This window comes from Schistocerca nitens, chromosome 1 (genome assembly GCF_023898315.1).
Source record: "Schistocerca nitens isolate TAMUIC-IGC-003100 chromosome 1, iqSchNite1.1, whole genome shotgun sequence".
In the NCBI taxonomy this organism is placed as follows: domain Eukaryota; kingdom Metazoa; phylum Arthropoda; class Insecta; order Orthoptera; family Acrididae; genus Schistocerca; species Schistocerca nitens.
This window is the reverse complement of record NC_064614.1, coordinates 233,507,056-233,532,513: the sequence shown is the minus strand read 5'-3', so window position 1 is coordinate 233,532,513 and position 25,458 is coordinate 233,507,056. Positions and strand designations below refer to the sequence as shown.

The 25,458-nt window shown below is 41.9% G+C and overlaps 1 protein-coding gene across 3 annotated transcripts in view; it reads right to left on the bottom strand.

Moving 5' to 3' along the window:
• Positions 1-25,458, bottom strand: part of LOC126246314 (probable E3 ubiquitin-protein ligase HERC4) — a 248,291-nt gene that overhangs the window by 16,264 nt on the left and 206,569 nt on the right. For all 3 annotated transcript variants that reach the window (XM_049948384.1, XM_049948386.1, XM_049948385.1), the window contains exons 18-20: positions 22,610-22,742; positions 16,883-17,032; positions 15,622-15,770 (exon numbers count right to left, since the gene is read on the bottom strand). In XM_049948384.1, the coding sequence (XP_049804341.1) occupies positions 15,622-15,770; positions 16,883-17,032; positions 22,610-22,742 (432 nt within the window). The remainder of the gene's footprint in view (positions 1-15,621; positions 15,771-16,882; positions 17,033-22,609; positions 22,743-25,458) is intronic.

Genomic DNA, 25,458 nt, shown 5'->3' with positions numbered 1-25,458 from the left:
AGACGAATAGCAGAGTGTGACCTGCAGAAAAAGTGGAAGATACAAAAACCTCATCAATGCAGTCAAATCAATGAAGAGTAAACAGTGAACTTATTACATTAAAAAATCATAAAACAGTTTTATGGAAAAAGAAGGAAGCATTATCTATTAGGAACTTGTACCAAAAATAATCTGGAGATGCGGTGGCATAACGAAAACAGCAACAGAAGCCCTTGGTAAAAAAAAGAAATAAGTAGAAGAGGTCTGAGGATATGGAACGAGGAAATCAAAGAAATGTTATAACAATATTTGTTTATGGTTCATTTTTATATAGTTGCTTTAAAATTTTCACATATTGGTAATATATTTTCAGTATATGTAAAGTAAAGTGTGTTATATTGGAGGTTGAAGTTCTTTGTATTGTATGTGAATAATGTAAGTAAAACACTACGTAAATTGTTTATTAAGTTACATAATTTTCTGATGACCTTTTGTATCTAAAAATATTTTGTGCGTATAAATTGTTCATGTTGATGTAAATTTGACAATTTAAGAAATGGTCACACTTAGCAATAATATAAGAAATTGGTGTGTGCTTTTGTTTGAAACTAAAGTGACTTTGGGGAGTGGAAAAGGTGACAAGGGTGGATTCGCACACTACCTAGGGCAAGTGTGGGAAGTAAGACACACAGTCTTTAGGCAGCAGTGACTGAGGCAACACCTTTGTGGAGCAGGAGAAGCTCTGCCTGCAAATTCGCCCAAAATGCCTCAAATGGAGACTGCAAATGGCTTACGGCTATTCATACTGTGTTTGATTTATTTATCCATAAGACACATCACACGGTCAAATCCTGTAAAAAGGGTAACTATTTGTGACAAAGCAAACTGGGATATTTTTACTTCCCCTCGTTTTGCCATCTGCTACCTTAAAATTAATATTTTTCAATTTTGACTAATTACTATTAACATACGCAAGTATAATCTGCATTTCCATACAAGAGAAAGGTTGGCCCTCAGTTTTAAAGAATATAACACCATATCAAATTTTGTGCTTAGTTTTATGCATGTGATTGATTTTATAATTTATTTTGACTATTATTAGTTAGTATGTTTCATTATAGGGTGAAATCAGTAATTGTTTTGTAACTTAAATTCTATTGTTGACTTATAAACAAATATAAATTCTGTACTAATTATAAACATTTGGGGGAACAACTAATAGTATTCTTAAATGATTTATTTGACTCTATTCGAAAACATGTTAGCAAAACCAGCCCTTAATTAATTCCTAAGTAATTTTCAGTTTTGTCAAAAGTATTGTTTACATACCTATATATGTTAATTTTATCATTTAAACAAATAATTAAGCTTAAACCTCGCAGTAGAAGAAACTGTCAAAAAGATGCAATTTTTCTATGTATTCAGTTAATTTAATGAGTTAAGCTTTAATTGTAATTTCTGTAAATTAAACAACGAACAATGTGTAGTTTCAGCACCTATTTTGTGTGGATATATAACGGCCCAATTTTTGGTTCCGAGACAGTCAGTTCACGGCCGAGTTTCATACAAGAAACCTGAGTTGGTTAGATCAACAACAATGCATCAACTTAACCGTGAATAAAGTGTTACGCCAATAGGCCGTGTGTTAAAGCAATGACAGTATCTGTTAAATTTGTTTGAAAGACTGTGAACTGTGTGGTTAGGTTGTTACTGCTCACAGACGTTCAACAGAAAACTACTGTAGCAGTATGTAGAGGTTTGCCTGCAGACTATTAATGAGTCTTATTGAGAGTTAAATAATGGTGCACTGGCCATGTGAGTGTGTATTATTGGTGGGTGTAAACAGTGAAAGTAAAGAACTGTGAAACGCAACTGTGTACCTGTTGGTTACATTATTTACAGTAGTCAGTGTGGAAATTACAAACCCCATTTTTCAGCCAGTGTAGCAATGCAGTACGTTGACACTGAGGACAATCAATGAAGAAAAAAAGCAAGTGAACGTCACATACTGATTAGCTTTTCCTATTGACAGGAACATTCTCCCATAGTGCACTTTAGTTGGAAACTAAACCAAATTTTAGTCAGAGGGTTATACGTGGCTTTTCCCATAACAGGATTATTTGTTCTGTTGGGGTATAGTTTATGTGACAACATAGAGACAGGGTTTTATGTTATTTAGGTAAAAGCATACTAAATTATTGTAGTAGAGGTAGTGTTATACGTGGCACCTGGTGACAGTACCATTTACAGAAGTTAAGAGTCCATACATAGTTAAGCACAATTATACATTTTACAGATAGGTAGGATTCTTTTGGAAGAAGTATAAAGGTCTCAGGGGCAAGAGTTTGTTAAAGCAGTTACGAGAAAAGTACAGCAGTATAAATTATTATATATGTGGTTTAAGCCATTATTAAAAATGGATAAAGATAAGTATATGCAGTATAGAGAAGTGAAGCAGGACGATAAGAGTGATGACACTTCTGTAAACAGTAATTAGGAGCAGGACAGAGAGGTATCAATTTTATTGATGCAGGTAGAAAATAATGATTTGGGGAATGAGACTTTTATGCGGTAAAACCCATCTCAGATTAAGAAAGAAGTAGATTCAGAGGAGGAAGACAAGGAGGTAGACAATAATCAACCAAATAAACAACAACCAATTGATTTGTATGCATTATTACACAATATGCATACACAGCTGATAGCACAAAACAAGAACACTTCAATTCTAAGCAAACAAATGTCAGCACAAAACAAGAACTTGCTGGCTCAAAATGAAAAACTTATGAAAACACAGTCTAAAAACACTTAAGAAACAGAGTGAACAAGTGGAAAGGAATAACCAAAAGTTAATAAAGAAATAGGTTTTCTGACTGGGGAACTTATTAATATGAAGAAAGATGTGAAAGATTTAGGTGAAACTGTTAATAATATACAGGCAGAAATTGTGGACATTAATGACAGGTTTGAAAGCAAAGTAGAGAAAATACAGAAACAGGTTGACCCTATGGTAGAGTCAAAGGTTGAGGAAAAGTTTTCCTATGTTAAGAAAGCAACAATGAAAGTGAATGAAGAACAGATTTCTCAACTGAGAGTGACTGTTCAAGAGACTGAGAAAAACCTAGAAAGGAAAGTAGAGCTTTCCGAAGAGAAGTGTTGGCAATAACACTTCCAGTATACAAGAAAAAAATCAGTGACATAGAAAGAAAGATTATGTGTAATGGCCCTTATGTGGTAGACAGAACACCAATTTACAAGGTACTAGAAGGCGAAGAAAAATTCGACACTCACCGAAAACACAGTGGATTATCCCCTGTGGATTTTATTAAGGACTGCGAAAGGCTATTTCCTGAAAATATCTCAGAACAGGCAAAAGTAAATACCATTATTAGTGGATTAGCAGGAGATGCTAGGCGATGGGGAATTAACCCTAGCACTGAAGCAATGACCTTCAGTAATTAACTTAAGGACTGAAGAAATGACATTCAGTGAATTTAGACAGAATTTTTGGATGAGTATTGGTCCAAGTAGATATAAAATAGCCTGTGGCATGAGTTTATGATGGTGAGAATGTTCGAAGGTAAAGGCCGAATGAACATGAAAGAATTTTGTGAGTCATGGTATAGGAGATTGGCTCACTTAAGGAATTTAAGGACTGATTCCGAAATCATATGGGGACTCGGGAAGAAATTACCTGAAGATTCCAAAAGATATGTAGACAGTAACCACCAAACTTTCTTTTCATTTTTAGAAAAAGTGACTGACAAAGACCACTGGCAAGAAAACAATTTTCGTCAGAATAATAACCGCCTGAATGAAAGGAACGATCAGAATAACAGCAATCATGAGCAGAGTGATAATCTGTATCAGGTTAATACTGTTCGAAGAGGAAGAGGAAGATTTTCCTCTAACTATCATGGAAGAGGACACAGGCTGTGAAATAACTCTCATAGGGAGGAGTTAAACTAAATAATGTGAATGTTGAGGGTCGGATGGATGCGAGAACAAGATACAGGAGGCCCAAACGCAAGAAATATTCTGAACGCAGACAGAGAATCTTCGATAAGCTCAACTACAGTGCATATGAGAGGCCGGGCACTAGGCCTACCACCAGAAAGTATCAATTATTAGTCCCATTGATTTTGGGTGTTTAGAGCAGATGCTGTTGGAAGTGCTGTCCGCTGTTACAAATTAGCTCATGAAATTAGGCAAAGATTGTTTAATACAGCACAATACGAATTAGTGGAAAAAGAGTACTTTCGGTGCAACGTTCTGGAGAACCATTGAAGGACTATGTTAATAGAATTAAAAATGGTGCTCAAAGTTTACAGAGGAACAGATCTTGAACTACATATGTTGAAGTAATGTACCAAACTAATAGAACACGAACAGTGTTCAACAGTCATCCAGGGAATTTTGTACAACTAGATCAATTGATTTAGCAAGTTGAGGCTGTACGGAAACCCGATAGGAAGCAGTGAGGAGGGAATGGTTCGGCATTATCAAGGGAGAAGGATGAAGGACCTCTGGCTATGGAGAAGACTTGGAATACCATTAGATTTGTTGGTTGATTTGTGGGAGGGGACCAAACAGCGAGGTCATCAGATCCATCGGATTGGAGAAGGATGGAGAAGGAAGTCGGCTGTGGCCTTTCAAAGGAACAATTCCAGCTTTTGCATGAAACAATTTAGAGAAATCATGGAAAATCAAAATCAGGGTGGCCGGACATGGATTGGACCATCGTCCTCCCAAATGACAGTCCAGTGTGCTAGCCACTGCGCCACCTAGCTTCTGGGAGTACCATTAGATGATTCAGCTGTTACCAAATGGACATCTATCTGTGGACTGTCGGGTTAAGGGTAAACAACAGACAATAGTGGAGAAAAAGAGTGCTGGGGTGTTATAGGATTATTTCAGCACCGAGTTCTCGCATCCCTTTTAGTTCTCATGTTCCTTTTACATGTGCTAGTGATCAATGGAGAACCAGTATGTGCAATGCTCCGTATGAGCAGTTCTGTGATGGTTGGTTGGTTGAAGAGGGGGGGAAAGGACTAAACTGCTTGGCCATCAGTCCCTTGTTCCTAATAAACAATTCCGCAAGGGAAAGAAGAAAACAAAAGACACATACAGCACAATACCGAAAGGAAGGAAAAACCAAAAGAATGAAGCAAAGGCAACAAACACTAAAAGAAACAAAAGAGGACAAAAAAAAAAAACAGAGACACAAGAAACAGTTAGAAGAGATTAAAACAAGAAAGCAGATTACCATGGCTGGCCATCCACAGGAATAAAAAGGAGAAGCCAGCCACTCCGCAATACATTAAAACCGCCAACCTAAAAGCAGTAGGGGAGAGATAACAGAGGGACAAACGATAAGTGCTAAAACTTATATAGAAGGATAAAACACCCCCCTCCCCCACATAAAACCTAAAACTAGATCAGCCAATAAGGCATTGTCTGCTAAAATTAGCTGTAATGAGTCCAGTAAACGAAGGTTAAGATGCAGGGCAGCCAAAGCAGGACAGCTTAAAAGTATGTGGGCCACTGTCAACCACGCACCGCACCATCACTGAGTTGGTTCTTCACAGTGCAGGAGGTAGCTGTGGGTTACCCGAGCATGGCCAATGCGGAGCTGGCAGAGAACCACAGAGTCCCTAGGAGAGGCCCTCATCGAGGACTTCCACACATTCTTAGTCTCCTTAATGGCATGCAGTTTGTTGTGCATACTGAGGTTATGCCATGCCGTCTATCAAAGCTGAAAATCCTTGCAGTGTAATAACGAACACAGATCAGTTACGGGGATGCCAATCTCCAGAAGTGGTTTCCGTGTAGCCAGTTTGGCCAGCCTGTCGGCAAGTTCATTTCCTGGAATTCCGATGTGACCTGGAATCCACACAAGCACCACTGAACGATTGGATCGTTTCAAGGCATAGATGGACTCTTGGATGGTCGCTACCAAAGGATGGGGAGGGAAGCACTGGTCAATAGCTTGGAGGCTGCTCAAGGAGTCAGTACAGAGAAGAAATGACTCGCCAGGGCATGAGCGGATGTGCTCAAGAGCACGAGATATGGCTGCTAGCTCTGTAGTGAAAACACTGCAGCCATCTGGCAAGGAGTGCAGTGCAATATGTCCTCCATGTACATACGTGAAGCCAACGTGACCATGAGCCAGCGAGCTGTCACTGTAAACCGCTTCATAGCCCCGGTAAATGTCAGGAATCGAGAGGAAGTGACAGCAGGGAGAGCCACAGGATTAACTGAGTCCTTAGGGCCATGGGAAGGTCGAGGAGAAGCTTCAGCCTCGGTCTACAACATGGAGGTGTACAAGAATGGACCTCGAGTACAGGTGATAAAGGGGAGGACTCCAGTTCAGACAGAAGGGACCGGACGCGAAGCACAATTGTAAGCCCTGACCTGGGCTGCCGATGTGGGAGTTGAACTGCTGTGGTTGGGAAAAGGAGACTGTAATTCAGATGCTCAGAAGAACTATGAATGTGTGCAATGTAATTGGCAAGCAGTTGTGCACGTCTGGTCTGCAATGGAGGAACTCCAGCCTCCACAAGTATGCTTGTCACTGAACTCATCCTAAAAGCTCCTGTCGCTAAGAGAACTCCGCAGTGGTGCACTGGGTCGAGTAAATGCAATGCTGAGGGCACTGCCGAACCATAAACCACACTCCCATAGTCAAGGCGGGATTGAACAAGGGCTCTGTAGAGCAGCAACAGTTAGAGCGATCTGCACCCCAATTGGTGTTGCTCAGGCAGCAGGGGGCACTGAGGTGCTGCTAGCACTTCTGCCTAAGCTGACGAAGATGAGGAAGCCAAGTCAATCAAGCATCGAAAACCAGTCCTAAGTATCGATGTGTCTCCACTGCCGTGAGTGGATTGTCATTACGGTAAAATTCTGGTTAAGAATGAACGGTACGATGCCGACAGAAGTGCATTACACACAACTTTGTGGCTGAAAACTGGAAGCCGTGGGCTAGATCCCATGACTGCACCTTGTGGATGGCCCCCTGTAGGTGACACTCAGCAACACCAGTACTGGAGGAACAGTACAAAATACAGAAGTCATCTGCATACAGAGAAAGTGAAACCGACGGCCCTACAGCTGCTACTAGACCATTTATGCCCGCTAAAAATAGAGAGAAACTCAGTACAGAGCCCTCCGGGACTCTATTCTCCTGGATATGGTCGGCAGTATGGGAGGCACCAACTTGGTATGGAAAGTATGGAGTGACAGGAAGTTTTGGATAAAAAGCGGGAGTGGCCCCCAGAGACCCTACTCATATAAAGTGACACGGATACGATGTTGCCAGGTTGTGTCTTACGATTTTCTGTAAATAAAAAAAGACAGCAACCAGGTGTTGGCACCTGGAAAAGGCAGTTCAAATGGCTGACTCAAGGGACACCAGATTATCAGTGGTAGAGCAACCCTGGCAGAAACCACCCCGGCATGGAGCCAGTAGGCCACATGACTCCGGGATCCAAACCAACCACCGACAAACCATATGTTCTAGCAGCTTACAAAGAATGTTGGTGAGGCTGATGGGCCGATAGCTATCCACATCAAGTGGGTTTTTATTGGGTTTGAGCACTGGAATGATGGTGCTCTCCCACCATTGCGATGAAAATGTGTCAGGACACCAGATCCAGTTGAAGATGATGATATGTCACTTGTAGTTGGATGAGAGATGTTTAATCATCTGACTGGATCCGATCTGGCCCTGGAGCTGTATCGGGGCAATGCGTAAGGGCAATGAGGAGCTCCCACTCTATAAATGGGGCATTATAGGGTTCATTGCGGTGTGCAGTGAACGAGAGGACTTTCCCTTCCATCCGCCATTTGATGGGGCAAAAGGCTGGGGGGTAGTTATCCAATGCAGAGGCTCGAGCAAAGTGCTCGGCAATCGCGTTGGCGTTGGTAGATAACACACCATGTATGTTAATGCCAGGGACACCTGTAGGGGCCCGGTACCAGAAAACACGTCTGATCTTCGCTTCGTCCAGAATTGGGAAGGTGACGTATGGCACCCAATGGTCGAGACGTACCTCTCCCAACACTCCTGTTACCCTCTTTTTATAAGCTAACACAGGCACAGAGCCATTTAAAAGCTATTAGGTGCTCCACAGAAGGGTGCTTTTTATGTCACTGTAGAGCCTGCTTACGCTCTTTAATGGCCTCAGCAACTTCCAGTGAGCAACAAGGCACTGTCTTTCACTAAGGGCACCCTGAGGAAGAAGGGATCGCAATTTCCGCTGCAGAAACGGTTGTTCTAGTGACCCTCTCAACCACCACATCGATAGTACCATGTGGGGGATATTCAATGGTGACAGCAGAGGTTAAAGCTTCCCAGTCTGCCTTATTTAAAGCCCATCTGGGTAGGCATCCATCGTCATGACGCTGAGGGAGTGTCAGCATGATGAGGAAGTGGTCACTACCACACAAGTCATCATGGGCTCTTCAATAGACAGATGGGAGAAGTCCTGGGCAACAAAGTGATAAGTCAATGGCCAAGTAGCTACCATGAGCCACACTGAAATGTGTGGGGGCCCAGTGTTTAAGAGACAGAGGTCGAGCTGAGCCAGTAAATTTTCGACATCTCTACCCTGGCGAGTAAGCATGGTACCACCCCACAAGGGATTATGGACATTAAACTCTCCTAAAAGTAGGAAAGGTCTACAGAGTTGATGAATCATTGCAGCCAATACGTTCAGGGGTACTGCAACATCTGGAGGAAGATATACGTTGCAGACAGTTATTTCCTACGTCCTCCTCATTCTGACAGCCACAGCTTCAAGAGGAGTTTGAAGGGGCACAGGTTCACTACATACTGAGTTCAGGACATAGACACAAACTCCACCTGACACACTATTATATTCGCTACGGTACTTGTAATATCCCGTATGGCCACGGAGGGCAGGGGTTTGCATTGCCGGAAACCAGGTTTCCTTGAGGACAATGCAGAAAGCAGGTGTAAAACTTAACAGCTGCCATAGCTAGGTGGTGGAAAAAACCGCAGCAATTCCAGTGGAGGATGATGTTATCATGAGGCTAGGAAGGCATGAAGCGCTCAAGGACGCAGTTTACACCTCAGGGTCACCTGCTGCCACCAACTGAGTACCCGTTCGATCAACAGCCATTGTGTCCGAGGATTCAGCGAGATCTAGATCCGCAGGGGACGCCAGAATCTCCACGTCATCCTCAGACGCAGAGCTTGTAGGCAGGGGTGGTATTGATGGTATTGGTGCCACCGCAATGTCTGGAATCATCTTCTTTTTGGGTTTCTCTCGCTGCTCCTTTGGTTCATCTTGCAGGGAGGGCTTCACTGAGTCAGTCTCAGGGACTGAGGAGGACCATGAAACCCTACAACCAGCTGCCTGTGGCTGCTTCAGTGACCCAAGGGGACCCCCTCCTAGCGAGAGGATCTGAAGAAGACGAGTGCTTCTCCAGCTGAGAAGTGGGGACTTCTGTCCCCAATGGTTGGGGGAGTGTTTCTCTCAAGGTAAATGATGCGGGAGCAACAGGAAGGGAAGTGCCCCAGATCATCAAGGGGGCCAGTGTCGTCTTACAGCTCTGAGAGCCGACTGGAACGGGTGCAACAGATGGGGCTGGAAGAGTAGTTATAGCGTCAGCATAAGATGTCACGCGTACAGAATGGAGCCTTTCAAAATTCCTCTTAGCCTCAGTGTAGGTCAGTCAGTCCATTGTCTTGTATTCCATGATTTTCCTCTCTTTCAGTAAAATCCTGCAGTCTGGCGAGCAAGACGAATGATGCTCTCTGCAGTTGACACAGATGGGAGGTGGGGCACATGGAGTATTGGGATGCAAAGGACGTCCACAATCTCGACAAGTGATGCTGGAATTACAGCGGGAAGACATGTGGCTGAACTTCCAGCACTTAAATCAGTGCATCAGGGGACGGACATATGGCTTGACCCTCTCGGGTAATGTGTCACCCTTGAAGGCCAAGATGAAGGCACCGGTGGCAACCTGAGTATCCCTTGAACCCCGATGGACGCACCAGATGAAATGAACACCTCACCACTCTAAATTGGCAAGCAGCTCGTCGACAGACTGCAAAAGAAGGTCCTTGTGGAATAATACCCTGGACCATACTTAAGCTCTTATGGGGTATGATAATAACAGAAACACCCACCAGCTTGTCACCAGCGAGTAATGCCTATGACTGGACAGAAGATGCTGCTTTTATCAAGATTGACCCTGACCACATTTTGGACAATCCCTCCACCTCCCCAATCTTGTCCTCTAAATGCTCTACAAAAAACTGAGGCTTCATCGACACAAAGAATTCTTCATCAGCTCTCATACATATTAGGTACCAGGGTGAATAAGATTCGCTGCCATCCTTAGCCTGGTGTGGCCATGGAGGGGAACAATTTGCGGTCATTCTTCTATGCATTAAATTGAGCCCTTGAACACTTAAGAGACTGCTGGTGGTTGAATACTAGCAAGATGTGATGTACTACATGTCATGGCATGTCATCTGCCCTGATGCCATCCACTCCTACAAGGGGATCTCACCACGGGTGCCAACCAGCCGCAGCAAAGGCCACCTGGCAGGATGGCCATTGCCGGGAGTCCCGAGACCTCAGGGTGATGGGCATCTACTCCTTGGCATACATGGTGAGTTAACAGTGCAGGCATCAGCAGAGTGATCCCTGTGTGGTCAGGGGGCTACAACCAACAGAGTACATGGCGGTCCCACCACAACGGACTGGCTACCGTGCTGGATATTGGGTGCCAGCAAGTAAACAAGTCCATTAGGGAGGCAGCAAGTAAACAAGTCCATTATCATTGACAGCGCAGAAAATGATATACTACACAGTGGATGGAGGAAAACGCACCCAGGAGGGTGACCTCACCCAACAGCTGGAGAATGAGATCACAAGACACACAAAAGGCAAAATTTGCAGCGCACCTCTCCCAAACCAAACATATTTAGGGGTGGCTTCACCTGAATGGAACTAAAATGTGTTACGTGGGTTCATGACTGTAACATCAGTCTCAAGAGCTGAAGATTCCTTAAACAGTTTGTACAGTGTAATTTATTACCTCTAGAAGTGGCTGCTAACAATGATGGGATAATCCTTGTTGAATATTTTAGAGGCCCAATACATGGAACTTTATTTTTATTCTTGTATTTATTGGCTCAGTTTTGTTTAAAATTAATACTTGTAATTTACTGAGTCATTTAAGCCAATTGTGCAGACTTGTTAACCCTGTCTTGTAAGGAAGGAAGGAAGGAAGGAAGGAAGACTGGGTTTAATGTCCTATACACAGTGAGGTCATTAGGGGTAGAGCACAAGCTTGGATTGTGTCAAGGATGGTGTAGGAAATTGGCTGTGCTCTTTCCTGGCATGATTTAGGGAAATCACAGAAAACCTAAATCTGGATGGTCAGATGCAGGTTTGAATCATCGTTCTCTTAAATGTGAGTTCAGTGTGCTAATCACTGCGCCACCTAATTCGTTGCTGTCTTGTAAATCAGCTGGCAGCGTTAATTTGCTGTAGCTTAATATGGTGAATTAAATAAACAAAGTGAAACAATGGAAAATCCAGAATGGAATTATATAAACAGACTGCCTTAAAGATTATGTCATCTTGGTTATTGTGACAACAGTAAAGGTACTTCCCCTATCTGTTGTCAACTATGATAATTACTCTGCAATGGACCAAGTTAAACAAATTACTACAAACATTTATATTTTCAGTAAGTTATTTAAATTGTGTGGCTCCACTTTGCATATTTTTCCTGGCAACTAAATGGAAATCTTAAGCAATTATTAACGGACCTGTGAGACATCTCAGCCTGATTCTTCCCCCTGCCCTTTGGAGCATATGACAGGGAGGATGTGTCATCAGGGGATGTCACAACCTTGTGGCCATTTGAATGCCATGCCAATGTGACACGCACACGGTGGCAGTGAAGTAGGCCACTGAGTTTTGCTGTGTGGTGGCACTGATAAAGCTTGTCCCTGAGAGTGTGCTCTGGAAAACAAGGTTTTTGGATGTGCACCAAGCATTGAAGTGGATAGACAGCTGCACCCATGCCAGGACAATGGCTTGAAGAACACAACACGATGTTTACAAATTGTAGGAAGCCGATTTCTTATGCCTTGGGATTAATTTATTGTCTGGATATCCTATATGGTTTGGTATATTTCATAAACAGTAGGACAATTGTGAACTCTGTTGGTTAATCGAAGGATTTTTTGTATGTAATTACCAATTTGATTATAATTTTAAATTCTGATTTGCAGTTGAGGAAATGTCTTAACTCATTTATCCTATGATATTTTAACTGATATGTTAAAACTAGCCACTGTAGCCTTATTTGAGTAACCAACAAGCTCTCTGTCCGCATGAATGGCCACCGACAAACTGTGGTCAAAAACAAGTGGACCACCCTGTAGCTGAACACGCTGCCAAACATGATACCCCTCATCTCAACAATTGCTTCACAGCCTGTGCCCTATGGATCCTTCCCACCAACACCAGTTTTTCTGAATTGCGAGGGTGGGAACTTTCCCTGCAATACATCCTATGTTCCTGTAACCCTCCGGGCCTCAACCTTCATTAGTCACTGTCCTCACCCATCCAGTCCCCTCCCTGTTCCCATTCCAGCACTACACAGCCGTCATTTCACCGCCACACCCAGTCTTTTAATTTCGTTTTATTTCTCTCCTTTCCACTACTTACCCCCTTTCCACTACTTACCCCCTCACCCCTCTGCACCTTCTCTCCTGCCCTCCATCTAAACTGCAACACTTCACTATCCGCCACTCTCACCATATTATCCCTCCCCCTCCCCGCCCCGGCCTCCTCCTTACCCCCACCCAGTCGCCACTCCCATCATGCACCGGTGCTGCTGCTCGCAGTGTAGTTTCAGCTCTCTGAGACAGCAGATGTGTGTGCAAGTTGCGCTTGCGTGAGTTTGTGTGTGTATGTGTGTCAACTGCTGACAAAGGCCTTAATGGCCAAAAGCTATGATTCCGTGAATCTTTTTATTGTGCCTATTGCGGCTCAGCATCTCCACTATATGGTGAGCAGCAACTTTCCTTCTCTCGTATTGCTACATTCCATCCTGGATTTTCCATTGTTTGATTTATGAAAATTTGTATTTTTATGATGTGATTCACTCTTTATGTACTATTTTTAGACAGGATTGCTTGAGGATGGGGTTGGAAAAAGAAAGAAAAAAAAGAAAGAAAGATAAATTAATAAAATAAAAACAAAGTGTAGTTTGGAATGTATATTTCCAAAAGAATACTTTATTAGCTATGGATCCATAAATGAATTCCCCTTCAAAAGTAATGGAGAGGATTATAAGAGATAATAGTGTCACAGGATGGGAAAGTAGTTAAGTGGCAGGCCGTGCAAGCACATTGGTTATCTGAGGGTCTACAGGCAGCGCAACGGTCTGATTGACAGTTGCCGTGCTTCAGTTTATAAGCTTCAGAAGAATTGTCATTTGCATACTGCAACTATTGTCATTCTTCCTACAGATGTCTGGCACAGTTAAAATTTTCTCAACAAAATTTATCAATCTTCTCTTCTTTCCTCAAGGATTCAGCTTTGACAAACTTTGCCCTCTACCCATTCCTTTTTCAGTTGTTCAACGTTTTCTCTTCCCTGAGGTTTTAACTACAGCACCACTTTATTTTGGTATTCCACATATCTCCACCCAATGAAGCCAGGGCTTTGTCATTGATACCATAAATACTAAATTCATGATGCAAGTATTTCTCCTTATTTGTTTTGTACAAACTTTAACAGATCTTACAAATCTCATTTCTACTATTTGTATTTGTTGTATTTCTTTCTTTCTTAATGCCCAAATTCGCTTTCATATAACACGGTAGTTACTGCCATTGATTTAAAGAACTCCAAAGAACTTTCTCTTAGGACTTTATCTGTAAGTAGCTTTCTTTTTGCACAAGAAACTAGTTTATACTTATATTATTAGTGCCATTACTCCTGCTAAAAAAGATGTTGTTCTAAACGTAAGTGAACAGTTATTACTTTAATATTGTTTGTAGAGAGTTTTAACTTTTATTTGTTGACAACTGTTCTCAGATGATAGACAAGGGCCCAACGGCCTGCAGCTAGTGTTCTGTCCTTTTAAGTATTATTTGGTAAAACAAAAGGGTACTTTAAAGACTTCTCATGCCCAATTTTTAAAACCATTGTGTTCATCCTTCAATTCTCAAAGGACACTGTTGATATAAATATTAAAAAGCACTGGTGACAGTCTATATCCTTGTTGGAAGTCCATCTTTGTTGTTATTGGAGGACTCAGTCCATCATACCATTCCATTACATACTCTGTGTTGGTACCCAGGCCACAGCTAACAAGAAAGCAGGGTATCTGGTGTATCTCTTTTCCTTTAGTATCCTCCACGTCTTTCCTTCTTAGAAGGCTAAAAGCGTTTCCATTATCTATGAAAGCCAGATGAGTTTCAATATGAACTCCTAGGGATTTTTATTTATACAGTTGACTATCTAAATACTGTCTTCATGTAAGTATCTTGGACCAAAACCACGTTGTTACAAGATATCCTTTCCTAAAAACTGGAAAAGTTGAACTGGAAAATCTGGACAACTTTTTCACAATTAAAGAAAAATTTCAACACAAAAAGACTATTAAAGAGAAAAGCTATGGATGTCCTGAATCAAAATTGAACCCAGTTTTCATAATGTTGTCAATTGTACATGTCTTGTGAAGCTCAGCCACCCAGTACAGGTCAAGGAATGTGTGTATTTACACGCAACCTGGTTTAAAACCATTTATATTTGGTAATTTCTTGTCAATTATTCATAATAATGTTAGACAAGACCTCTTTTGTGCAAACATCAAAACACAAAGTTTTTACTTTTGTTGCGCACATTATTTTCTTTCGTTTGCCAGTCTCAGATGGTCCTGGAAGTTTTGTGTTATTACAAGTGCTAAAATTTATTCTCCTTCCTGTGTAAATAAAACTGCCCATACAATGCATTTTCTCTTTACTTTTGTATAGAGAATGTAAGCCCTTGAAGAGGCTTGTGCAGGATAGACTAGTGTGAAGAGCTGCATCAAACCATTCTTTGAACTGAACACCATAGCAATGATACTTTCTTCCAGGAGTGCTAGTCTCTCAATGAAAGCACGAGAACTGCAAAACGTAGAAGGTAAGGGAGAGGTAAAGCTAAGAGGGAGAGTTGGTTAGCCAAGCCAATAGAACAACTGCCCCAAAAGACAGAGATTCTGGGTTTGAGTCTAGGGAAGGCACACAGTTTTAATGTACCAGGAAGTTCCTTATTAGTTTAGAGATAAAAGAAGGATAGGCTAGTGAAGGTCAGAATGGAAGGGCATGTCATTCAGACTCTGGGATGAGATGTCCCCTCCTCATTCTAGCCATCGAGTGACCTACCCTTCCTTTCTAACCTATTTGCTTTCAATGTAATATTATCTGTTAGCAAGTTTCTTTATCCACATTATTTTGGTAGATGCTTGCTTCTGTACAGGAATAATTTTGCTTTCTTGGCAACAGTGTTTCAAATTTACTTTGAAATATTTTTATTGTGACATTTTCAATTACAATTATTAAATGCATAATAAAAGAATACAAGTTGTACTTACCAATAATCACAGCCATAAGTTCATGAGAATGAAAAAGTTTCAATATTCTGCCTCCACATACTTTATGGAAGCCTCCATTAAAGGCAGTAAACTGTTTCTCTACACTTTTATTGAGTATGAAGTCAACATACAAGTCAACATATTCACGCCTGATGTATTAGAAAGAAAGAAGAAACGTTTTGAATTAAACAATAATATAGTCATCCATACAAACATGCATATTTAATAGTTCAATACTTTTGGAAAAATGTAATATTACATAATATCAGTAAATATTAAACAGAGGGAATATCAAACAATTGATGAAAGACTTATCAAGTTCCTGATACAGGCTTTATTTAAGTCCACTTTTCAAGTGGATCTGAAAATGGCCTCGGTGAGAAGGCTGAAACCAGTCATTCTCTGAATGCTGAGAAACTGATAGGGATTTCAAACGATACAGAGGATTCTATACTACCATTTTGAGCCCAAGCACCTTTACTGTACTAGGAACAGAATAATAAGGTGGTATAGTAAAAAAATGATGTGAAATTATCCTCAAAGCCTATGAGAATGAAGATTTGCTGAGATGCACTAATACAACAGAGTAACATATTTGTGGTGAATATGTTATTAGAAGGTAAGTTAACACAATCTCTCATCAGGATTTTTCTCTGTGTGAACTCTACGCAGAGCATTCAATGCCACAGCTTCCCCGTCCCCTCATGCACTAACTTTGTTATTTAATGTGATTTGTGCAAGCATGTAATACTGTCAGGAGAATAACATATTATGTCAAATGAAAAATTTACCTCAGACCTACTCATTCTCACAGCACAGGTTAAGGTACCCATAAGTACATCACAGTTGTATCGCTAATTCTTTAAAAGCTGGAACACAGTGTTTGGGTGCACTACCATAATACATTTCATAGTTGAGTAAATGCCCAGACAACAGCATTTTCCTTTATACATTGCTTTGCTTACTTATCTACTAACTACATACTCACATGTTGTCTCAATAAAAATCAAACCTATCTGCTGGTGGGCATATTGAGAAGGGGGAGGGGGCCGATGCTTTGATCATTTTCCTATTCACTCCCACAGTCCACACTACAGAAGATTGTTTACTGGTACGAGTGAATGGCAGTGAACACTAAGAAAAAGCTTTGGAATGTCCATTCACATGATTTTTAATGATAGTAACAATTCTTTAAATGTTCAGCAATCTCCATATTCCAACAGATTCAAATAGTAAAATTTTGATTACAAACAACACTAACTTGTTCTGTTGAGTAACTGGTATATTTGACCCATCTGCTTTCAAAGGCAAATTTTTAACTTCGCCATAAACTTCTCTTGTGATTTCAAATGTGAGGCAAAAGACGTCCTCAATGTCAGGCTCTTCATAATCCAGAAGATCTTGCAGACTCCTACAAAGAAAATTTAATTATCAATTCTACTTTTCTTTCATTTCAAATTAATTTTAGGACAAAAAACATATCAGATGCAGCATCATCATTTGTAAAACAAATTAAATCTGTGTTGTTTGTTAATTATGATGAAGCAAAATTTACTGAAGAGGCTTTCTTTATACCTCCACAGGACAGGAACAGTCCAAGGACGGTTGACATTCTATCAAGAGTTTACAAAATTTTAAACCAACTACTTCACTAAGACTAGTGTAAGCAGCACCAATCCTCCAACATATTAGGCTGCAATGGATTTAGCCACTCTCCAACAACAGGAGAGAGAAAGAATGAAAAATTGAATAGAAAATTTAACATTTGGTGTACAGAAATTTAAATACGACAAAAGGAAATCTAAATAGCAATTTAGGACACTACTGTGTTGCTTGAAATTTGAAAAATAGCAATTACTGAGTTTTAATGCAATCCTGAAAAACTGTGGGTGGAATATACAAACAATGGGAGGATTAAAGATAGCCAACTTAACTACTTACCATGTAGTAGACTGGCATATAAGCATAACTAGGCTTACACACACACACACACACACACACACACACACACACACACACAGAGAGAGAGAGAGAGAGAGAGTGTGTGTTAGTTCTGAGGAAGTACATTATCCAAAAGCTTAGCTAGGAGTTCATGTATGTTTATGTGCCTGTCTTCTACTTAATGTTTTAACTATAAATTTTTAATTATATAGTGGGTGGTTATCTTTACCCCCTCCACTGGTTGTATTCCATGCAGGACTTTCCAGAAATGTATAGAAGTAAATGAACCGCTGTGACTACCTCCAATCCCCGCTTAATGCCCTCGGCCCTTTCCAGAACATCTTCCCTGAATCTATTTCCTGCCTCACCCCTACGACACCCCACACACCCATCCTTCTACATGCTCCCCAAAATCCACAAACCCAACAATCCTTGATGCCCCATTGTGGTTGGTCATTGTGCCCTCACTGAAAAAAATTTGGCCCTCACTGACCAATACTTCCAACCAATTGCCCATAATCTAGCCTCCCACGTCAAAGATACCAAGACTTCCTTCACCGATTCTCCACCATCCCCACCCCTTTGCCTTCTGGATCCCTACACATCCCTCATATCATGGTCTGACTGGTATTCAACACTATCTTTCCCAATGTTCTTCAGACCTCAGATCCACTACCTCATTTCTCTCATGCACTTTACTAACTTTATCCTACCCACAACTACGTCTCCTTTGAAGGGAAGGTATACAAACAAATCCACAGATCAGCCATGGGCTACCAAAGGCACTCTCCTATGCTAACCTGTCTATGGGCCATGTAGAGGAGACCTTCCTAGTCTCCCAAAATGCCAAACCCCTAGTCTGCTTCAGGCTCACTGATGATATCCTCATGATCTGGACTTTGGGCCAAATCACCCTACCTTCCTTCCCTCACAACCTCAACACCTTCTGTCCTACCTGCTTCACCTGATCCTCCTGAAACCAGTGTGCCACCTTCCTAGACATTGACCTCATTTTCTCTGATGGCTTCATCCAAACATCTGTCAACATTAAATCTACTAACTACCAACAGTACCAGCATTTTGAAACCTCCCATCCCTTTCATATCAAAAAACCCCTCCAATACAGCCTGGCCACCTGGGGATGGCATGTCTACAGAGACAAGAACTCCTTTGCTCAGTATGCTGAGGATATCATTGACAGGCACTATCCCCCAGACCTAGTCTGCAAACAGGTCTCCCATGCCTTTCCCCCCTCACACTCCCAATCCTCCCGCCACCTCCAAGAACAAGTCACAAGAGTGTCCCTTTTGTCACCCAGTACCACCACTGACTGGAACAACTGAACCTCCTTCATCAGGACTTTCATTACCTATCATCATGCCCTGAAATGGGGGACATCCTCACACACCCCTTCCCATTCCTCCACAAAAGTCGTGTTCCGCCACCCACCCAAACTCTACAATACCCTAGTCCATCCCTATGCCACTGCCAATCTCAACCCCTTGCCAGAAGGGCCACATCCTTGTAGAAGACCCAGATGCATGACCTGCCCAATCCACTCTCCACGCACTTCCTATTCCAGTCATCACAGGTTTATCTTACCCCATCAGGGGTAGCCATGTCATTTAACAGTTCTGCTGCAGTCCTTGCACAGCCTTTTATATTCATATGACAACCAACCTGTTGTACACCAGGATGAATGGCCATCACCAAACTGTGGCCAAGAGCAAAGTAGACCACCCTGTGGCAGAACATGCAGCTGAACATAAAAGCATGATTTCAGGGCGGCTTCGCTACCCAAGCCATCTGAGCCCTTCCCTCCATCACTGTTTTTCTGAACTGTGCAGATGGTAGTTATCCTTAAAATACATACTCCACCCCCATAATTATCTGGGGTCAACCTGTGGTAACATACTGTTCCCACACCCTCCACCCAACAGTTTCCATCCCCTCTGAACTGTCACCTCCTCCCTATCCTCGTCTCCCACTCTCTTTGTTTGCCACCCTCTGCCAATGCATCTGCCCATCTTTCCCCACTCCTTCCTTTTTTTCCTCAGTTTTCTCCACCTCCCTGCCCCACAACCTTCTGGTGCTGCACTTGATGGTATTCTAATCCCTGCACACTCCACCAGACTGCCCCCCCCCCTTCCTCCCCACACACAAAGTACACTGCTATCCCTTCCCCTTCCCCACCCCCTCCAGATTGGTGCTTCCATCTCATGTGATAGACGCATTCTGACCTGAGCTGCTGGAGTTGGCGGTCATGTGTGCATGAGGTGTCCTTGCATGTGTGAGTGAATGGTCTATGTCTCTTTTTGTGATGAAAGCTATGGCCGAAAGCTTTGTGTAAGTGTCTTCTGATTGTGCCTATCTGCACCTTAACATGTCGTCTTTATGGTAAGAAGCAATCTACCTTTTCCTACATTATTGTAGAAGTAAAACTGGTTAAGATCTGAAATTACATGTGGCACCATTTGTAACATGTTGTATAAAGCAAGACTACGTACGAAACAAGAGTAAAATGTTTGCAAAACACAGCTCTTTCAGTACTCCTCCATGAGAATGGATGCTTGGTATCTGCAAAAGTAACCTACAGTAAAATACAAAGTGCATGAGAACAACAAGTGGTTGCTCCAGGGAAAACCATAGAAGGAATGAAAAACTGTGAAATGAACCAAACAAATGAAAAAATGCAGCGTAAGTCAGAAGCAGAATCAATTGAACGATCACCACTCAGGAGATACGAAGAAACTTTATCAGGGCCTCTACTACCTCCAATCATGTCACAAGATCAGAAATACACTATCCCAAAATCCTTCCCTCATCCCTCAGAGTAATATTTAATCACTCATGGAGACTATACAATATTGTAGTCCATCTGTATGTCAATCCTGCTACCAATACTGCACCATACAGGTGACAGGTGACAGCCAATGCATTGAGAGATCTGGGAATAATTTCCATGGTACTAGAGCAAGCTGTTTAGGGAAAAACTGTAGGGGAAGTCAAAGACTGGAATACAACCAACAAATAACTGAGGATTCTGTGTGAAAATGCTACTCTGACATGAAGTCGTGGTGGACCACATCAAACCAGTCAGAAGGCTGATGACCAAAAACAGATGTCATTCAACTGTGGATGACTCACATAAAAGGCCTAACCTATACACCCACCTACCATATCTTACCACAGTCCAGTTGCAGGTATTTCCTACCCTGCAGAAGACAGGGCAACAGGGAAGAACAATTACCTTAGATATGAAATGAACTACCACTATTGTGGTGGGCTGTAGCTAACTGCAAACTTGTCCAATCAGTTGCTGAAATTATGATGGTAGTCATATATTCTCGATGTGTACCAGAATTGCAGACACGAGCCTACATACAAACAAAAAATTAATTATGTACCTTAATTTTTTGAGGTGGTGATTACAACTTTATGACTACCCCTCATAAAGCCCTTCAATAACTGCTCTAGTAAGTGAGGCATCTTCCTTGTTTTTAAAAAACATTATTGAAATGGGACACTGCTATTGTTTCAAAATTAGTCATTTGTTACTGTTAAAACAATGGCAGTCCAGAAATTTACCTAGTAAATTTCTGACATTGAGCATTTAAATTTCGTCAGTGACAAGACCTGAATATGTGTGGACAAGCCACAAACTAAGCTTCAAATTAACATTTGGGTGTTCCAAGATGAACAGAAAGCAACAAAAACAGTACTTTCATGAAGCATTTGTGAGAAATACTCGCATGTTTCTTTGGCACAATGGACAAGTCATTGTCATTGCTTTAGATGACCAAATAACAGTTAATGATGAATGGTATAAAACAATTTTATTTGCCATAAGTCATCAACTAAACCAAGAAAAACTATAAATTTTTGCATCGCTCTTCACAATAAAAATGCCATGTGTCACACACTGTGTCAAACAACAGATTATTTTACAAAGAAAAATAACAAATTAATGCTCATTGCCTGCATTCACCCAGTTTATCACTGAACAACTTCTTTTTGTCACTTTATGTTGTAAACAAATGTGTGGGTGGTGATTTTCGGTACCTCAAAAAATTGTTGTATCATACAAAAACCATGTCTTTGAGGCACCAACACCATAGTGGAAAAAGTGTTTCCACAATTGGTTTGTACAAATGAATAAGTGCATAAATTTTAAAGGTGAATATTTTGAGGAACAATAAAATTGTGCGTACAAAAAATGTTTTTCTTTCATTGTTTTTGCAAAAGCTTAAAAGTTGGCTCTCATACTTGTGCCATTTGGATCCTTTCTTCCCACATCAATTCCTCTGAACTACAGGCGTGGAAACTGCCCATCTGGCATACCCTCTACTCACACAACCCTCCTGGTGTAAAGCTCCAGTAGTCCTCTACCTTCACCATAACTTTTCCTCTTTATCCTTTTATACACCAGTCCTTGCATGTCCAAACTTGGCACCACTGCCTTCCCCTTTTCAATATTTATGTCTCTCAGTTTAGTAACTGTCATTTTTTCACTTCTCATTGTGCTACCTATGTTGAAAGCCACCACCTACCTTCCTCTCTGTCATCCTCTTTAGCTCCCCATGCTCTTTTTCCCTGCATATCTTTGCCTCTCCCAGTGGCCATATAACATCTCCCCTCTCCCCAAATGCCTTTTAGCCTCAGCAACTCCCCTTAAACAATAAATGTCGCCTTTGGTACAGGTGAGTGTCTGTGTCAACATGTGTACTTCTTGTTCCCACCCCAGAAAGTATAAAGCCTAGTACATAGGCTTACATGTTTAGACATACCATAAGCTTCAAAATAATAAATACTTTTCCTCTTATAAATAAAAATATTAATAAAAGTTAAATTTAACAATGGCAAGAAAGGAATGCATGACTGGCAGATATTCTCATAAAAGAGGTGATAACTTAGAATCATTTATTGATCTAATTAGTACTAACAAGTTTCAGTTATTTCCTTCACAAGGGTATAAAGAAAAAAAAAAAAACAAAGTTGTTACTATCTATACCACCTTATGTTTATGTATTAAGTTGATAATGCTTACTTGGCCATTGATGGTGACAATCCTTTAAGATCCTGGAGAGAAACAGGTTCATTCAAGAGTTTTTTATAAAGTGCCAATGGAAAAGGTAATGCAATGATGATAAAATTATATATAGCCAATCCACATATGAGACCTGTCAAAGAGATAACCACATTACACATGAAATGCTTATACGACAATTCATTGTGTCTACCTTCCTTAGGAGAGTAGTCTTTTACATGAAATTAATACTGAAGTATCATTTAAAATTCTACAATGACATTCTGCACTTTAGAGAACGATCACTTTTTCATTTTTTACAACAATCACACGTGCATATCACAATGCAGTATCTGGTTTTAACCAGCCAGTGGTTGTCTGGATAACACAATGACAACTGCTCGCAGCATGTGCGTTTAGACTGAAGACAATCGCTGTCTGGCTGAAACCGAATATGGCATTGTAATATGCTCATGGGATTGTGCTGTGTGTGTGTGTGTGTGTGTGTGTGTGTGTGTGTGTGTGTGTGTGTCTCTCTCTCTCTCTCTCTCGGGAACTTGCCCTTCAGTATATCCTCTCTTCTCGTTATCCGCCAGGCCTCAACCTCCGCTAACTTCAAGTTGCCGCCACTCATACCTCACCTGTCTTTCAACAACATCTTTGCCTCTTTACTTCCGCCTCGACTGACATCTCTGCCCAAACTCTTTGCCTTTCCAAATGTCTGCTTGTGTCTGTGTATGTGGGATGGATATGCGTGTGTGTGCGAGTGTATACCTGTCCTTTTTTCCCCCTAAGGTAAGTCTTTCCACTCCCTGGATTGGAATGACTCCTTACCCTCTCCCTTAAAACCCACATCCTTTCGTCTTTCCCTCTCCTTCCCTCTTTCCTGATGACGCAACCGTTTGTTGCAAAAGCTTGAATTTTGTGTGTATGTTTGTGTGTCTATCGACCTGCCAGTGCTTTTGTTTGGTAAGTCTCATCATCTTTGTTTTTAAATATATTTTTCCCACGTGGAATGTTTCCCTCTATTATATTCATATCATTTTTCTTTCGTCTTATTTTCTCTTTCTGTTTTTGCCAGTAGTTTCACTTTGTATTCACCTTCTCCTTTTTACCGTAATCTACTATACAATTTTATCCTGCCGATAAATACTCAATAATACGTAATAATACGCAACAATACGTAACCCACTTCCAAACCAGACAACACCACATACAAAGTTCGCCAAGGTAATCCCATTCCCGATGTCCAGGCGGAGCTTCAAGAAATCCTCAGAACCTTAGGCCCCCTGCAAAACCTTTCACCTGACTCCATCAACCTCCTGACCCCACCGACACCCCGCACCCCTACCTTCTACCTTCTTCCTAAAATTCACAAACCCAATAATCCCGGCCGCCCCATTGTAGCTGGTTACCAAGCCCCCACAGAACGTATCTCTGCCTACGTAGATCAACACCGTCAACCCATTACATGCAGTCTCCCATCCTTCATCAAAGACACCAACCACTTTCTCGAACACCTGGAATCCTTACCCAATCTGTTACCCCCGGAAACCATCCTTGTAACCATTGATGCCACTTCCTTATACACAAATATTCCGCACGTCCAGGGCCTCGCTGCGATGGAGCATTTACTTTCACACCGATCACCTGCCACCATCCCTAAAACCTCTTTCCTCATTACCTTAGCCAGCTTCATCCTGACCCACAACTTCTTCACTTTTGAAGGCCAGACATACCAACAATTAAAGGGAACAGCCATGGGTACCAGGATGGCCCCCTCATACGCCAACCTATTCATGGGTCGCCTAGAGGAAGCCTTCTTGGTTACCCAGGCCTGCCAACTCAAAGTTTGGTAGAGATTTATTGATGACATCTTCATGATCTGGACTCACAGTGAAGAAGAACTCCAGAATTTCCTCTCCAACCTCAACTCCTTTGGTTCCATCAGATTCACCTGGTCCTACTCCAAATCCCAAGCCACTTTCCTTGACGATGACCTCCATCTGTCCAATGGCCAGCTTCACACGTCCGTCCACATCAAACCCACCAACAAGCAACAGTACCTGCATTATGACAGCTGCCACCCATTCCACATCAAACGGTCCCTTCCCTACAGCCTAGGTCTTCGTGGCAAAGGAATCTGCTCCAGTCTGGAATCCCTGAACCATTACACCAACAACCTGACAACAGCTTTCGCATCCCGTAGCTACCCTCCCGACCTGGTACAGAAGCAAATAACCAGAGCCACTTCCTCATCCCCTCAAACCCAGAACCTCCCACAGAAGAACCACAAAAGTGCCCCACTGGTGACAGGATACTTTCCGGGACTGGACCAGACTCTGAATGTGGCTCTCCAGCAGGGATACGACTTCGTCAAATCCTGCCCTGAAATGAGATCCATCCTTCATGAAATCCTCCCCACTCCACCAAGAGTGTCTTTCCGCCGTCCACCTAACCTTCGTAACCTGTTAGTTCATCCCTATGAAATCCCCAAACCACCTTCCCTACCCTCTGGCTCCTATCCTTGTAACCGCCCCGGTGTAAAACCTGTCCCATGCACCCTCCCACCACCACCTACTCCAGTCCTGTAACCCGGAAGGTGTACACGATCAAAGGCAGAGCCACGTGTGAAAGCACCCACGTGATTTACCAACTGACCTGCCTACACTGTGATGCATTCTATGTGGGAATGACCAGCAACAAACTGTCCATTCGCATGAATGGACACAGGCAGACAGTGTTTGTTGGTAATGAGGATCACCCTGTGGCTAAACATGCCTTGGTGCACGGCCAGCACATCTTGGCACAGTGTTACACCGTCTGGGTTATCTGGATACTTCCCACCAACACCAACCTATCCGAACTCC